The sequence below is a fragment of the Diadema antillarum genome, unplaced genomic scaffold (genome assembly GCF_040938485.1).
Source record: "Diadema antillarum isolate AM-2024a unplaced genomic scaffold, OU_Dant_1.0 seq00001216_RagTag, whole genome shotgun sequence".
Lineage (NCBI taxonomy): Eukaryota > Metazoa > Echinodermata > Echinoidea > Diadematoida > Diadematidae > Diadema > Diadema antillarum.
The window spans coordinates 883924-900091 of NW_027272008.1; the positions used below are offsets into that span (position 1 = coordinate 883924).

At 39.2% G+C, this 16168-nt stretch overlaps 1 protein-coding gene across 1 annotated transcript in view; it reads left to right on the plus strand.

The window, feature by feature from the left end:
• LOC139744877 (superkiller complex protein 3-like) overlaps positions 1 to 16168 on the plus strand; it is a 43881-nt gene that overhangs the window by 21834 nt on the left and 5879 nt on the right. The window contains exons 22-37 of the mRNA XM_071655288.1: positions 753 to 839; positions 1584 to 1707; positions 2638 to 2716; positions 3943 to 4004; positions 4338 to 4463; positions 5410 to 5484; positions 7353 to 7497; positions 8655 to 8748; positions 9321 to 9398; positions 10431 to 10558; positions 11320 to 11443; positions 12269 to 12443; positions 12679 to 12725; positions 13588 to 13660; positions 15144 to 15194; positions 15632 to 15749. Coding sequence (XP_071511389.1) covers positions 753 to 839; positions 1584 to 1707; positions 2638 to 2716; positions 3943 to 4004; positions 4338 to 4463; positions 5410 to 5484; positions 7353 to 7497; positions 8655 to 8748; positions 9321 to 9398; positions 10431 to 10558; positions 11320 to 11443; positions 12269 to 12443; positions 12679 to 12725; positions 13588 to 13660; positions 15144 to 15194; positions 15632 to 15749 — 1586 coding nt within the window. The remainder of the gene's footprint in view (positions 1 to 752; positions 840 to 1583; positions 1708 to 2637; positions 2717 to 3942; positions 4005 to 4337; positions 4464 to 5409; positions 5485 to 7352; positions 7498 to 8654; positions 8749 to 9320; positions 9399 to 10430; positions 10559 to 11319; positions 11444 to 12268; positions 12444 to 12678; positions 12726 to 13587; positions 13661 to 15143; positions 15195 to 15631; positions 15750 to 16168) is intronic.

Genomic DNA, 16168 nt, shown 5'->3' on the forward strand with positions numbered 1-16168 from the left:
GTGGAGGAAAAACTTAACTTGGATGCATGTATCTGCATAAAAGCAGTTGATCTTTTTAACAAGTATTCCATGAGGTTGTATAAAATGTGTGTAATTGAATCAAGTCTTTGCATGCCAACTCTGTAAATACACTTGTTTCCAGCAGAAGTAAAAATTGATAGTAGTGAAGGTTAATGTTTGGTACTGAAGCAGGAATGATTTCTGATTACCAGAGATATATCCCAATTTATGTAGGGCCAGACAAAAACAGCCACTAAACATGCTGATATTTTCGCATATGGTTATTTTAGTGAATGACATTTGTTCAGACATTTTTGTGAGTCTTCTCATTTTCATGATAATTGGAAAAAATAAACAGCCAACAGAGACGATCAGAAGAAAGTTTGACTTCTCACACAAACTGTTTAAAACATTGTTTGAAATGAGATCAAAGCTCTCAGGAAAAAACCCCCAAAAGTGCCAGTATTCTAAGGATTTGAGCAGGGGGCCTGAAAACATGATATCAGGATTCTACTAGCAGTGGGGTAGTCCTTGATTTTGCAATGCTAGTGTGCTGGCATGGGGCAGTGTGTGGGGGGCAATTTTTTGTTTTTGTTTCTATAACTTTTTCCTGCATAGTCTTTTTTGTGATTGAGAGCCTGTTTAAATAAAACCAGCTCGAAAATTTCCAATGTACACCATATGTTGTGCATTGATTATAGAATCCTTTAAGTAGCAAGACTCTGCCTTTAATTTGTCCGCATTTTCTGCAGCATTTCAGTTGATGGAGCCCTTCAAGGAATGCAGGAGGGGAAGAAAGTGACGGTGGGAAAGGGGAAGCTTCTAGCCTTGGGTGGAAGGTAAGACACAAGCCTTGCTCTAGAGTAATTATCTCTGTGACAGAGTGCCTATTTGCAGCAGGGGCAGTATTACTTGTTGATGAAACTGCTCAATCAGGTGCGAGAGTACTCTCACTTCCCATAGCACGTGCAAGTACAAGTGTAACTCCCACTTTTGTTCTAAAGTGGGACTGAGCACACTTGACGCTCTTTAGTGCTGTTTTATTGATGAATAAAATTGCCCCTGCCGCAAATAGGCACCCTGCCACAAATAGAAAAAATTACTCTAGAAGACGGTAATATACAGATTAATACCATACAAAGAGGATGGCAGAACTGTCATCAAGATTGGAAATGAAAATGAGAAATTTTATATGGAACTGGAGTGTAGTGTCACAATGTTTTCTCCAAATAGTGATGGGATAGAAGTTGCAACCATGTGTAATACAATTTTAGCTGAGGTAATCACATCTGACATTCAGTAACTCACAACTCTTTCATTGGAATGTGCACAGGGCCACTAGAAATTTATGTCAGACCACCAAATTTTTAAAAAGTTAACTTTCGGTGGCCCGATCGGATAACTACATGTAAATCCGAATGCATTGTTTCGTATCACTTTATTTTGGGCCAAAACATTCCTTTTCAGTCCACCAAAATGTCAAATCTAAAAATATTTTAGTGGCCTGAATGGGCCACCAGAGAAAAAAGATAGTGTTGAGCCCTGTTGTAGGTATACATTTTTGTGCTTGCTTGTCCTATTAGATGTTACGGCAAGGCTATAAGACACCAGGAGGACTGCTCCAGCCTGTGGCATGACCTGGCAGTCAACTACCTCCACCAGTATCAGTGGAGGAGAGAGAGGAGGCTGGCAAACAAAGCTCTTCAGGTGAGGCTGGGCACCAGTATTAACCCACAGTCTCCAAGATTGAGTGATAGTCCACTGAATACATGCCACAGTGCACCTCGTTCCAGTGTTCAGTGGGTTAAGCCTGTGTATCATCTCCCTGGCTGTGGCGGGGCAGACAGTAGATATGGAAAGTGAATCTTCTTCAGATGTTATTTATTTTGTTTCATATTTTGTTTTGTTTGTTTGTTTGTTTTTAGCCTAACAAGTTATCCTGAACACCTTTGAAAAGACAAAATACAGCACTCATGTCTAATTCCATCCTCCAAATTGCTTACTGTATAGTGCAGATATGCACAGTCAACCTTGCTTAAAGGGGATGGCTAGTAACTGATCAGTGGGAATCAGTGGGAATGCTGGAGGATGATTGTTCCGATCCTTGTGGGATTCATTTAAGAGTATGTTATATTTCTATTGTTGTGTGAAAATCATTTGCTTCAGTTTATTCTCATATTCAAGTAATGTGCAGTTTAATGTTTCCAGGTTAGCGTGCCTGGTCAGTGACGGGGCATTAATTTGCACATTACTTGAATATGAGACAGTTTTGAAGCAAATAATTTTCACACAACAGTAGTATATACTCTTAAATGAATCCCACAAGGATTGAAACAATCATTCCTCAGCATTCCCACTGATTCCCACTTATCGGTTACCAGCCATCCCCTTTAAGTTGACCTTGCATAAGTCAAATAATCGCCTAAGTCTAAGGTCTCTTCAAGTCCTCTTCTCTTTTTATTCTAATGATTTTATTCCTTCATATTAAAGTCAAATTTTCTCTAAGTCAAAGCAATTTCTCTAGTCCAAATAGATTTACGTGAGGCAAGGTTGACTCTAATACAAGTTTTCCTCAGTAACAACCATTGTAACCTCTTCTCTGAGTGCTGTATGTCACTTTTCTCTCATACCATGCAGTGCATCAAGAAGGCTATTTCTCTGGACGCGACAAACTACATCCACTGGACATGTCTGGGGGTCATAGCTGCCCAACCCGGTGAGTCTCGAGAGTTGTAGAGTATCAGAAGGAAGGAGTGCAGTATCGAGCACTGAATCCTTTTCTAGCACTTTGACGAAACACAGGCTAATGTGTTCCATGTTTATTCCTAAACCTGACATACCCTTCACAGCATGCATTTCCCCACCCCCACCCAAACAGTTCAAACATTTTTTTTTTATTATACACTTTGATATGTTTAATAACTTGCATTTGTTGGTTGACTCTCACTTTCATTTTGTTGCCTCTTCTTGGTACATCAGGTTAGGACTGGCTGCTTGGTCATCCCCCCCCCCCCCTTGATGTTGCTATTTCACTCTTTTCCTTTCTTTATCCCTCTGTTGTTCCTTATCTTGTTTGATGCTGTCTCCCTATTCATCCTTATCCTTCAAAGGTTGCCCCCATGGTCCTCCGGATCATCACTGACCCTCCTCTGCTTTTTGTCTGTCCACCCTCCTTTAATCCCTCTCCCTTTACCTGTTGGGCTCCTTGCCCATAACCTCCAACCCTCCCCTTTTGTTCTCTTTGTTCTGTTTCCCTAGCCCTCCCCTGACTGTTCTTGTTGTGTGTAGTCCTTATATGATTGCTTTCCCTGCCTTATTGTCATTTTGCCTCTGTCGAACATTCTGCTAGGATCGAAAGCTCATGCCCCTTTTGACTCCATAAATTTGAGTTGATACAGAATGGATGCTGGCAGTCCTGACATGTCTCCGTTCACCATGAAATCCTCAAAAAAAACTTTCAATGATGTATGATTTGTCAAACTCAATTTCAAAAGCCCTCCTACACTGATTAAAGCTCGCAACCAAATAAATAGGGGACGATCTGGCTTCAGAGTCTCTATACTGTCAAGCATGCAGGGAAGGGGGGCAATTCAGCATTGACTTGAAGGTCAGTTTAAAACACAATAGATACATCTGTGCATGCAGTTTGGAAAATATAAAGTTTAGAATTTATGCAGGTGCGTGCGCCCCCCTTTAATTTTGTAAACGCGCCCCCTCTTTACGGAATTCCCGGATTCGCCCCTGTTATGGGTAAGATGTAGTTCAGTTATCAAACTGTCAATTTTGTAAACCAGTAACAAATTTCCTACTTCTCAGTCAAGTGATCTTTTATTCAGAATGATAATCTGAATGTGTGAATTAATCAGGGTATCCTGCTGATTTGGCAAATATTACACATTTCCAGACTGCCACCTGTCATTAATGTACATTTCAAATTTTCAGCCATTGATGATCCTGGCCTGGCACAGCATGCATTCATCAAGTCCATACAGTTAGAGCCAAAGGTAAGATATAATGTATATTTCATATGTTTTGTGATTTGTTGTTGTTACTTCTTGTAATTTACTGAAATTTACGAAATTAATGGCGTGTCAGAATTTTGCTTGAGAATAATTATTGTTGTTCGTGGCTTTTTGGCATTCCACGGTCAAAGTTATTGGTTAGGTAATTTTTGTGAAATTAATGTTTCTGTAATGCAATATAAGTAGAGGGAGCATATCTATGGATTAATTTTTCTGCCAACTTCACATTGCACAAGAGAATGGGACATACCCTGGAACTAGAGGCAGCATTACAAATTGATTTCACTACTTGCTATTATTTGCTTCGTTATTCAGAATGCGATGGCTTGGACCAACTTAGGCACCCTCTATTTATCCCATGGCAATCTGGAGCTCGCCAACAAAGCCTTCGGTGTGGCCCAGTCCCGCGATCCGGATTACGTGCAGAGCTGGATTGGTCAGGTAAAGTCTACATTGCTTTTTCCACCAAGAACTAAAGACTCCCACACCCGTTTTGGAACCGTTTTGAGAGCCCCTGTAATGAATGAATGGCTGTTCTGTTATACAAGTACATTGCCATTAGAAACTTTGCTATAACAATTTCTGTTGTGGATATCGATTGACCAAGGTTATCCTTATGCACATATTCATATCCATTCCTCATGAAATTGACCCGCATACTCTGTTACCACATTATATAAGAGGGCATTAAAGACCAGTAGCATGGGGAAACATGGGTGGCCTGATAGAATTGATCTTCATTTGCTGCCCACCGGGATACATTTGAAAACCACAAATAGCGCCCGTCAGCGAATATGTGCATTGAAGTGTACACTCATATCAGTAACGGTCGACTCCCGTCGAGATTCTTTGGGTGTGTGTGCCGAAGACTTACATAGAGATCAGTGATAAGGCCGTACACAGTTGTTACTGGGATTCTTGTATATACATGTATATCTAAACCAGGCCAACCTTACAACTTCATGGTATCTCCACACTACTGAGTTAACCCATTGAGGACGGGCTGATTTTGCTACAACATGCATTTCCCATAGACACTTTCCTGAGTATACTCTGGACTTGTCCTCAGTGGGTTGAGACCACGTCATCCTGGATAAACCAAAAATATCTGCTTCCAGGTCAAATAGTAAATTGAGTTGAGATCACGGCCAGCATGTGGCACATTATTTGTCATACCAAATGTGGCACAGACTACATCTGAAACCACCTCCTATTGGTGGTCCTAAAGATGGATCTTACGGAAGTTGACCTTTCCTTGAAGATGATCATTCAGATTTTAATCATGCCACAAGTGATGACAATCAATGACAGCCGAGAGAGCTAGTTCAAATATATACTTTGTCAAGATGTTATTGATATTACTTTTTCTTTTTTAATGTGTTCCTAGGGAATGATTGCTGAAACAATGGGCAGGGAGGAAACAATGGATCTATACAGGCACACCACAGAGTTGACAACTCATGTAAGTCAAAGTTTACGTTAGTTAAATGCTTTTGTGTGTTTTGAATGCAGAATGCTAGACTTTATTGACTGGAACCCATCTGCAATGCATTACCTCTTTAATGTTATGACATGTAGCATACATTAAAGTAGACTGCCAGTAAAAAATACCATCTTTTGATGAAATCCATCTTTCAAACTCGCAGTCAAGCAGGTATGTTGTGACCCTTGACTGCTTAGCCCTTGTAAGAACTGCCATTTATAAATCTTTTGCAGGGCTTTTTCATAGTATATCACAAGCATGGCATTGAGGTATTTAGCTTGTTGTACAGCTGTAGGTATTGTGCTGAGGTGCATCTTTAGCTCATTCACATAGAAATGGCTTCTCATTAGCATTTGTGACCCTGCATCACAAAACCAACAAAAAGTCGCCAGACATGAATTTTTAGTTAAGGACAGATTCTGAAAGAGCAGACTCTAAGCTTTAAATTGATGTATAACTCAATTCAAATGGACTCCCCTAACCTACCTAAATACTGGAAAGAAAGCACACACTCTGGACAAGTGTGAACTGAGAAAAGAGGCTCTGAAGTACAGGGTCTATTCAAGCGCTTACTCTTTCACCAAGCTGCCCTAGCTGTGCGATGAAAGGGACAAAACACAGGATGTCAACCACTGGAGCAACAACAATGAAAGGATTATCAGATTAAGCTGAAATTGATCATGTTCTATTAACACATTCTGTCCATGATTATTGCTAACTTTCAAAGCAGTAGCATTAATTTTTCTAAAGTTATTAGACTTGAAAGTGCAGAGTGTACAAAGAATTTCAAGAAATGAAAGGGGACCTCTAATACAAACATGTTCATTCTACTCTCCCTAAAAAAGGGGTTGTACAAAAACTGCTGAAAACACACTTTACCATTCGTGTTATAATTCCAAACTAAAGAATAAAGTAGAAGAAAGATAGCTCTTTCAGAAAATATGAAAAACTCCAGATTGACTTAGTTGACCCATTTCACCTGTTTTGAGTCCTCACGTAAAATCAAGGGGTGCGACTTTTTGTTTGTTTTGTGATGCACGGTCACGTTTAGTTAATCTCGACTAGACATGACATCAATGTAAGGCAGAAAATGCATTTGAGCATAATGCCAAAAGTCACAGTTTGACAAGAAAGCTAAGATTATGTAGTTGGGACAGGAGGAGAGTCTTGTATATTTGTGGACAGTATACATCTGTGCTTGATTACCAACTTCACTCATTTCTGTGCCCAGGCATTTAGCTTAACTTGCCATCCTTTTTGTCAGCTTATAGTAATCCTTCCAAACATGACCTAATCGTAAAGCTTGCAAGCCCACTCAGGTATAACAATGTACCTCAACCCGACAAGGAGGCCATGATGACACAATGGGATTAGTTGGATTAAGTAATCTCTGTTCATTGGCGATTAGTTTCCAGACATCTGAGCCAATTAGTGATGAAAGCACTCCAGTGTGTGTGCTAGTAGGTGAACAAAGCACAGGAAGTGTTGAGAAAGCTGGGCATTGAATGTGACTGGTGCTCAACCACTGATCTCTATAAAGAAGTATCTGGATATTTCAGTGGGCGAAGGTATTGAAGCCACAGCGCCGCCATCTTACCATGCGCATTACCCATACACTTGTGTACAGAGCTCATGACGTCACATGATCGTGTTGACAGTCTCTGCTGAAAAATGCATGCAGGTTCCCATAGATTGTGCCTGGTAAGATGGCGGCTCGGCGGCTTCAATTGTTTGTACAGTGTGCATGGGCCAATGAGATATCCAGATACTTCCTCTCGGGATCAGTGTGCTAAACGGAGTTCTGTGGGAGTTTCATATCATCCATTTTGTTTGGCTGCCACTTGCAGGTGGAAGGGGGCCTGGGCTATGCCGACCTGGTCTGCGGCACCATCCTGGACTCAGCCCTCGACAAGAGATCCGAGCTCTACCGCTTCAACATCACCCAGATGAGGGCTGTTCCCGCAGCAACGGCTGCCGTCGGCAAGGTGGCTGGTACGTTAATTACCCAGAGAGGATGCCACCTGACGATACTGTACAAAGCAGGCTGAATGTGGTGCATTTAGTACATTCTATCATCTGTTGACTTCTCTATGTTCACAGACAGGGATGTGTCAAAAAATACTAGGTACTTTTGCAAGGGTATCAATACCGCAAAATGTAGAAGTACTCCAACAGTTGGTGCAAATATATTAAATTCTAAATTTCAGTCTGACTTTAAGGCAGGTCAAGTAGTTAAAAACAAAATTTCCTATCCTGGAATTAAAAGCAAGGCATCAACTATTTAGTCTGGAGTAATAGGGTATTAGTAAAGAAAGTCTATTTCATCAGGTAAGCAATGCACTGTGACATTGATATGTCTGCTGCAGTCCTAATGCTTTTTCTTGGTTGTTTTCACTCTCTCAGTTCAAAACTATCCCTTACATTACATTTCAAAGCAAAATACAAAACTAAATGATGTTACCATAGAGATAAGGGTAACAAAGGAAAGTGAATCAAGGAAAATTTTCAAACCATTAAAAAAAAACTTCAAGCATACTACAGTTTATTAGGTGATCCGAGTATCCTCTCGGATCACCTTCTGTTTCTGTACGGAAATTCTTTCTTCTTCTTTGTTTATATATTTCTTTATTTCTCCTCAAAAGTTGTGTAGAGGTTAGCTCAGAAAGTCCTCTGCCTATCAATTTCAAACTTATACCATATATGTATCGTGTCCCAAAGACGACAGATCTAGTTCATATTACGACCAGAACACAAGTTCCTACTCACGACATATGCTGGAAAACCATTCCAAACTAATATGGCAACATGAATAAATCTTTATCAATAAATCAAATCAAGCTTTACATCTGTTCAAACTAGTGGGGCACTGCTTTGAGTGTGTGAGTTTATTCTATCAACTATCCTGTCTTACTGTGGCAAAAGATGCAACCGACAGATCAGCCGAGCCAGTGTCATTAAATGTTCAAAGATTAGACTTTTAGAGCAGAAGCACTCGTCCCACTGAGAAACATATGAAAAAGTATATCAAGATGTCATAGCACAGGTGTTGATGTGAGTGGCAGATAGGTGTTACCCATTTGTAAGATATAGCATGTGCATGCCATGTTTAGGTAGAATTCATGAATCTCCATCTCACTTGCTTTGGCCAGACCGGGTGCAGACGAGTGCGGAGGCCCACACCCTTCATGGCATCCTGCTGGAGAGAGAGGGACTGCACAGGGCTGCAGAAAGTGCCTTCAAGAGGTAAGGTTCAGGGCGTGACTGTCACTGTGTTGTGGTGGGGGGGGGGGGGGGGGGGGGAACTGTTCACTATTCAGTGGTATTACAAATGTGACTTTGTATCCCCAAACCAACAAAAACTTGCCAGATGGATTTCTGAATTTCAGTCAAAAATCTGAAAGAGGAGATTCTTTGCTTTCAACCACACAGGGCAGCTATTGGTGAGAAGATGTGATTTGAAATCTGGGTTAGGACCCGTTCATGTGCACTGAGTTACCCTGTCACTGCTACATATCTCCCACAGACATCTGCCTGAGTATATTTGGGATTCGTCTTCAACAGATTAACACTCTCAGGACCACCGCTTTAAAATGACATTGATAATTAATGTTGTCAAGTTGGTTCTGGTAGTGACAGGGGTATGGACTGCATGTCAATCAAATTAATACACAAAGAAACTCAAGAGATGATACCCATTTTTCCTTGACAGGTAAAAGCAATGCTTAAATTGCTTTTTGGTGTGATAGTTACATCTATTGTTTTGCTTACCAAATCTGACCTGAAGAGTGGAATGTGTAATTCTTTCTTTTTTTCAGAGCTCTAGAGCTGGCGGTAAGTGGAGGAGATGTAAAAGCCATCAACACAGCTTTAGCCAACCATGGAAGAGTCTTAAGGTACACTGTATCAACAAATTTGCCAATTAATGTGTTTTTGTTATACTTAGTTTGTTTGCCTTTTTGCATTCAAAATATGTAAGATATATATTTGAAATGATTTTTTTGTTTGTTTCTGCGCATCACTACCCTTTCTGCTCTACAAAGGGTGCAGCTTTTGTTACAGATAAGAGCTAAAGAGTACTTTGACAATCTGACATATTTGTACAGTGCACTCCTGTTACAACGAACACGGTTATAACGAAATTTCGTTATAACAAAGTAAATCTTCTGGTCCCAAAATTATCACCATTAAAGTCTATGGTACAAAATTCGCTTGTAACGAACACGGTTATAGCAAAATTTCTGTTATAACGAAGTCTTTTCCAAGCGCCACAGACAAAGAAAAACAAAAGAAATGTGCTCCGTTATAACGAAATGCGAATTGCTTTCGAAAATACGTAGCGGAACAAGCATTTATAGCATCTCTGCATGGGTGAACGCTTCACACGACTGTGTGTTTGCTCCTTGTGTCACGCACATTTTCTGAGGGAAACTTGCGTTTATTAATGTAATACAGTTATCCCATCACATTTCAGTTAGCTTTCCAGTGTATGATGAGTATTCAGCAAACAGAATATGATATATATATATATATATATATATACGTGGTTTCCTTGTTTTCGTTATATATTGTATTTGTTCGGTTATAACGAAATTTCGTTATAACGAAAGAAAACTGCCGGTCCCGAGCATTTCGTTATAACGGGAGTGCACTGTACATTCCTGTAATCTAGAAGTCTTAATATTAAAGTCACTTTTTCATTTGGATTTAATAGAATAGTTACATGTCAATGCCTTTAAGAGATTTTCCAGAAGGTAGAAATAGGTTTTTCATTTTTTTTTATATGCATGGCTTCATTATTCCATGACTGTTTCATAGGATCATCGACAAAGATTTGAATTAGTGTTGAAAGCGACCAGAAACTTTATGAGCATAAACAATCTCTTCTCCTACTTCCTTGGGGTGTTGCCCATCTTCCACCTCACCAGTTCTCTTGGAAGAGTGGAGGAAGCTAAAGAGGAGATGAGACGCATCACCCCTCTCACCGACACTCGTGATATCCTTGCCATGGCCCTGGCTCTGTATAGAAACCAAGAGTGGCCGCAGGCCTGTTTGGGTATGTACAGTGTATACACAGGCTCAAAGATTTCTTTCTTGATCACAGTTAGTATATTAGAAGATATAAAGTGTGTGAGGAATGTTGCCAATTTTCAAATCACTGATGTATTCTTGTGTTGCATTTCTTTACTTGTTTGTAAAAAGGAAAAGTTTGCTTTTGAGATTGAAAAAAAAAAACCTGAAATCAGATTCCTCTAAAATGTTATGAAGCATGCTTCGTATGTCCCATTTCATCATTTTAAAAAAGTGTATTCTTTATTTTGCTTGCAGAATGTGTTTGTTTTCTGTGTATTTTCTTAGTGTGTATACAAGGTTGTATGTATGTGCAGAGGATAGCAGCCCTGTGTTCCTACAGCTCTGAAGTTAAATGTTAAAATCTTTGCAGCCAGATAAATTGTGAAAGAAAAAAAAAATCATGTTAATCTATGTGAAGGGTCATTAATTGGTTTATTTCAGCAACTGCAGTTACTACAGCTTCATGGTTTGTCAAATCTCATGATTTTCCCCTTTAAAGTTTTTGATAACTTTTGCTTTAGTAATTCAAAGTAATATGTCTTTGCTTTATAGCATAATTATTTGTGATTTTATAGCAAGTTCTCTTCTTCCTTGCCTTTTGTAAGCTGTCAGGCAAACTGTGAGTACATTTCATTGTGAGTACATTTCATTGTGAGTTATATGCTTTTTGAGTGGTGTGTAATGAGAACCTGATAATTACATGAACAAAATGATTGAATGGCTATGTGTGGTATTCTTGAGCAGCTTATGAGCAGGCGTCAGAGCTGACCACTGATGAGGCTGAACGGTCAGAGATTTTGACCGCCCAAGCCATGGTGTCTGTCCAGTGCGGGGACATCGATACTGCCAAGACGCTCCTCTTCAAGAAGTAAGGCACCGGGAACTACTCAAATCTTCCTCAAAAAAGTTCGCTACTATAAGACCAGAAATTTGTGTGTGCATTTTAATTTCGTAATTTTCGCGAGAGCCATGATTTTCGGAATTTTATTGCGTGCAAAAGTTCTTGTTTACACTATATGCATTGAATGCCAGTGACAAATTGCAAAAATTTCATGCTGCATAAAAGGCAGTCGGCTCCAATTTGTGAAAATTTCACACCGCAAATAATTCTGATTTGACAGTATTGTTACGGGGATGTTTTCCCAAACATATATTGTAATATATATACAATGTAATAATTTATTCATAGTGAATGCAGATAGATCAGCAAAACACTCAGTTAAAATTTTAGGAATTTCGGATAGTACATTCAAAGGTTGTTGATTTTTCAAAGTTTGGGTTAATTCCACGTGCCACCCTCTGTAATTTATCTCTACAATAATTTATGATGCACAGTTGTGGAACGATATTGTAGAAAATGAAACAGAATTTGCAAAAATTTATGTTTCTAGAACATCAAGGGAGCACTTGACTTTCAACATTTGCCCTTACATATCTCCGTAGCAAGTCATTTGAATGTATTTACACATTCAAGACCAGGAAAAAAACTTGGATAGTTTGTGTATGATCATTATCCAAATCCAACCTGGCTACATCTCAGTGAACAGGTTTGGTTGTACTTGTAGGCTTGATATAGCAACATGAAGTCCTCCAAATGAGCTACATTGCAGTTCATTCACTGCATCAGACATGCTTTCCGTGAAAAGTTTTGTGCAACTATGTTACTCTTCTGTCTTGCTTCTTGACGTTCTAGCTCCCAGCTGTCGAGACCCTGTATCCGTGGCCTGGTCACTCTCTGTGCCCTCGGACTCCGCACCGGGGACCTGGTCTTAACCAAAGCGGCCCTGGCAGAGCTTGTGAAGCAGCCAGACCAGCACAAGTGGATCCAGGAATCTGTGGTTCTGACCGCTGCATCAAAAATCCTACAGGTACATGCTCTAACTGATGAGAGAGTATTAAAGCTAGCCCTGATTGGCACTCATATTTGATTGTAGGCTTTTAGCAGGTAATAGAAACACCAAGTTCAGTATGTGGGACTAATGATGATGATTTTTTACTGGGAAGTTGCATGAACTAAAGATTACCTGTATGCATGTGTTGTATCCAAAATTTCATATTTCCCTTGATGCTGACTCTACTGTCTGTGTGTCTCATTCTCTCCAGGGTAATGGCGATGAGGCACTAAAATGTTTTATCAAGGGTCTCAAGAAGTAAGTATTCAATTGCCTATTCCTATGGGAGCATGATCAGTCCAATATAAAGTGTACAGAATTTTAAGAATCTTGTAGAGAATGGTTCACAAACTTTGTAAGACAAAGGATCCAAGTATCCCTGTGATGAAACTGAAAATAAAAATTCTCAGAAAAAAATAACTGTGCTTTTTTTCTCATTTACTGATTCTTCTGAACTCCAATAGATTTAAATCACATTAATTCAGTGCAGTTGTTGTGGTACCAAGTCATCAGATGTGATAGCCCATGGAGGCCTCCTGTGTACTTGCAGTTCCCCTCTGTTGATACATATGGAAAATTCTGTCCCATTTCATTTTTTTTTTTCATGTTCAAAAGTAGGAGAAAATATAGATATAATGTGAATTAGCTGAGAACATGACCAGAATTTTTTTTATTCTTCCTCCAGTCCAAGACGCACCGTACAGTATGTTTACCCCGATAATCCAGAAAAGAAATGTACTTCGTTTCTTACTAATATGTGCAAAAGAATACGCAAAATAACACAGTATTCACAATCTGTGAGTGAAGGCTAGGCATATCTGTCAATGCAGAAGATATTGATTTGCTGATTATGAAATGACCTGTGTTTCATTTGGTGTGACCATTTAGGTCAAATTTTGCCCAAACATTACTTTCGGCTTCAACAATAATTTGGAATGGAAATAAAATGGAATACCTTTTACCGATGACTTATTTGGGCCTTGAATGTTGTATTTAGAGAATTGCTTTCTTGCCTCATAATAGATAGAATTATGTGGAACTGCCTCTGTATTTGAAATATGTTGACATGAAGAATGGCTGTTGAATTTAAAACTTTTGAACTTTTAACATCTCTTTTCAGCTGTCCCAGTGATACTCCTTTCCGAGCTCTCACAGCTGAGGTGGCTATTCTTCTAGATCCGTCTTCCACCACGGTAAGATTGAAGAAGACTTTTTTTTTTCTTTTGATAATCATCATTCAGTGATATGTTAGACACATAATTCCCTACTTTACCACAGAACTACCAATATTTGACTTCTTCCTTGACTGCCTTCAGAATATTTCAGGATTTATTCCAGTCCCAGAATTTCTCTGGCCATTATCTGAGTGAGGTAGCAAGTTATACCAGGTAACAAATCTATTTAGATACTCTTTATTATCCTTGATAGCAAAATTGTTGCAATGGTAGTTTAGAAAATGGGACTGAATGTGTTGAACATGAACTCATACATTGACTGATGTATGGCTTGTCTCGAAGTAGTTCAGGAAACTGAAGAACTTCATATATAGGTTTTGGCCGTTGATAGTCCCAAACAATTAGGAACCCAGAATTACCGTCACCAATGTAGGGAAGTTTATCTGATGCATCAGCGAATGATGACTTTTAGCCTGTATGATGGTATCCCCGGTTCCATTACATTTGCTCTTGTGACAGTTGCTCCCATAAAAGATCTGCACACTAAGCCAAATATAAAACCTACCCACAAACATAACCCTAGCCCTAATCCTAATCCTCACATCAAACTAAACCTAAAACCCTATCACAACCCTATCCCTTACCCTAAGTCCATGGAGAAAATAAGACCGGAGCCATTGTCGCAGGAGCAAATGTTGTGTCACTGTTATCCCCACTTTCCTGTTCCCTGAATAAACTCTTGACAAAGGTCCATGGGGATATTGGATGTCCCAACCAAATGAAACATGATTGTCTGAACTATCCTGAAGTGCAGGGATTGGTGGTATATTAGATACGGAAATTAAAGTGGGTGAATTGAATTGCTGTGAAAGATATATGATAGGCCATTTTATCTTACTGTCCTTGGATTCCACTTACACGTGTTTTACATAATTAGTGGTATATAACAGTTTTTAAAAAAGTGTTAAGTTTGTGCTTCTCTCTCTGTACTTCCCCCATAAAATGCCTCCACATATGTCATGTCGAGAGTGATGATATACATGTATATTCTTTTGGAAGTCTTCTGAAATATTCACTTTGCTATCCAATTAAAAGTTATACTTTTGCATGTCATATCGTCGCTGGGGCGACAAGACCTGGTATTGACAAAATGTCAAATGTTCAAGAGAGCCAAGAAACATGACGGCCAAAGCACTATAGCGAATGGGATAGCCTTTAATTTGACATGCCGTGGTGGCTTCATTTTTGGAATAAGACAGTTGGGATTTGGACAGGACCTCACTTAACCCATTATTTGACCATTTATCCAAAAAAGTCATTTTCACCAAAATTTCAGATACAAGGTCTTGTCACCCCAGCGACGATAAGTGTTTGTAGAATTTATTTGCCTCTATTCCCCTATCCATGCAAATTGCTTCTTTTAAACACAGTTGAAAGGTTTCAAAGGTTAAAGAATATTTTTGTTTCTGTACAACTCTTTTCTTTCATTTTTATTTTCCAGCTTGCCTCGGCATGCTGTCGCGTTGCACAAAGGCTTGGCTCCACACAAATGGTATAGACTTGACACGTCAGCAACTTTTTTGTTTAATAATTAGTCTTGTTTACCAGTATATATGCACATTTGCCATGGGTACACTTGTTTTCCGTAGACCTTGCTTCACTTGTTCCACCATATGTTACCTTTGTATTTAATCCTCCATTCTATTCATAATATTGCCTACAAATATACCAAAAGCATACCGGTACTTAATAAAACTGCCTATTTATGTTGCTCTACTCTATGTTATGATGATTATTGGTGCTTTATTGTGTAAAGCTAGGTTAGATTTGTAACAAGTCAATAATGCAGTGGTCCAAAGCTACATGAATAAAGCAAATGCTGAAAATATAGAGGCAGGATTTCAAACAGCATAAACTGGAGCTTTCTGTGTGGACTTGCTATTTTTATTTGAGACATTTTTTCTGCATTTCATCTGTTGCCTTACACAGAGCATACTACAAGTTGATTCATCGACAGAGCTTAGCTCTGGTAACCATGGCGACCCTTCTACATGTCGATTGTCTCCTAGCTTGATAGCAGCTCAGAAGGCAGTCCACGCCATGCCCGGTAAAAGATTCTTAACTTTCAAGAAGACAAAATATTCAAAAGCAACTTGGAAGGTGTTTCTGTTAAATGTTTCTTATTACTCTCTACTGTCAGCTTTACACTGTAAAATCATATAAGATTTGATGTTGGTGCTATCCATAACACACAATGTAACACAGATCTTTGGAATATAAAGTTCCTGCTGGGGGGTGTTTCATAAAGCTGTTCGTAAAGTTACGAACGACTTACGAGTGACTGGTGATCAGTTCTTGTGCTGAATTATGGAAATTCTGATAAGTATAGCACATCAGAACTGATCACCAGTCGCTCATAAGCTGTTCGTAACTTTACGAACAGCTTTATGAAACAGGGCCCTGTAGTGTACACAACTTCTTGCATTACTATTTTGCTGTGAGATTCTTTTTATCTTCTGTAGCAAT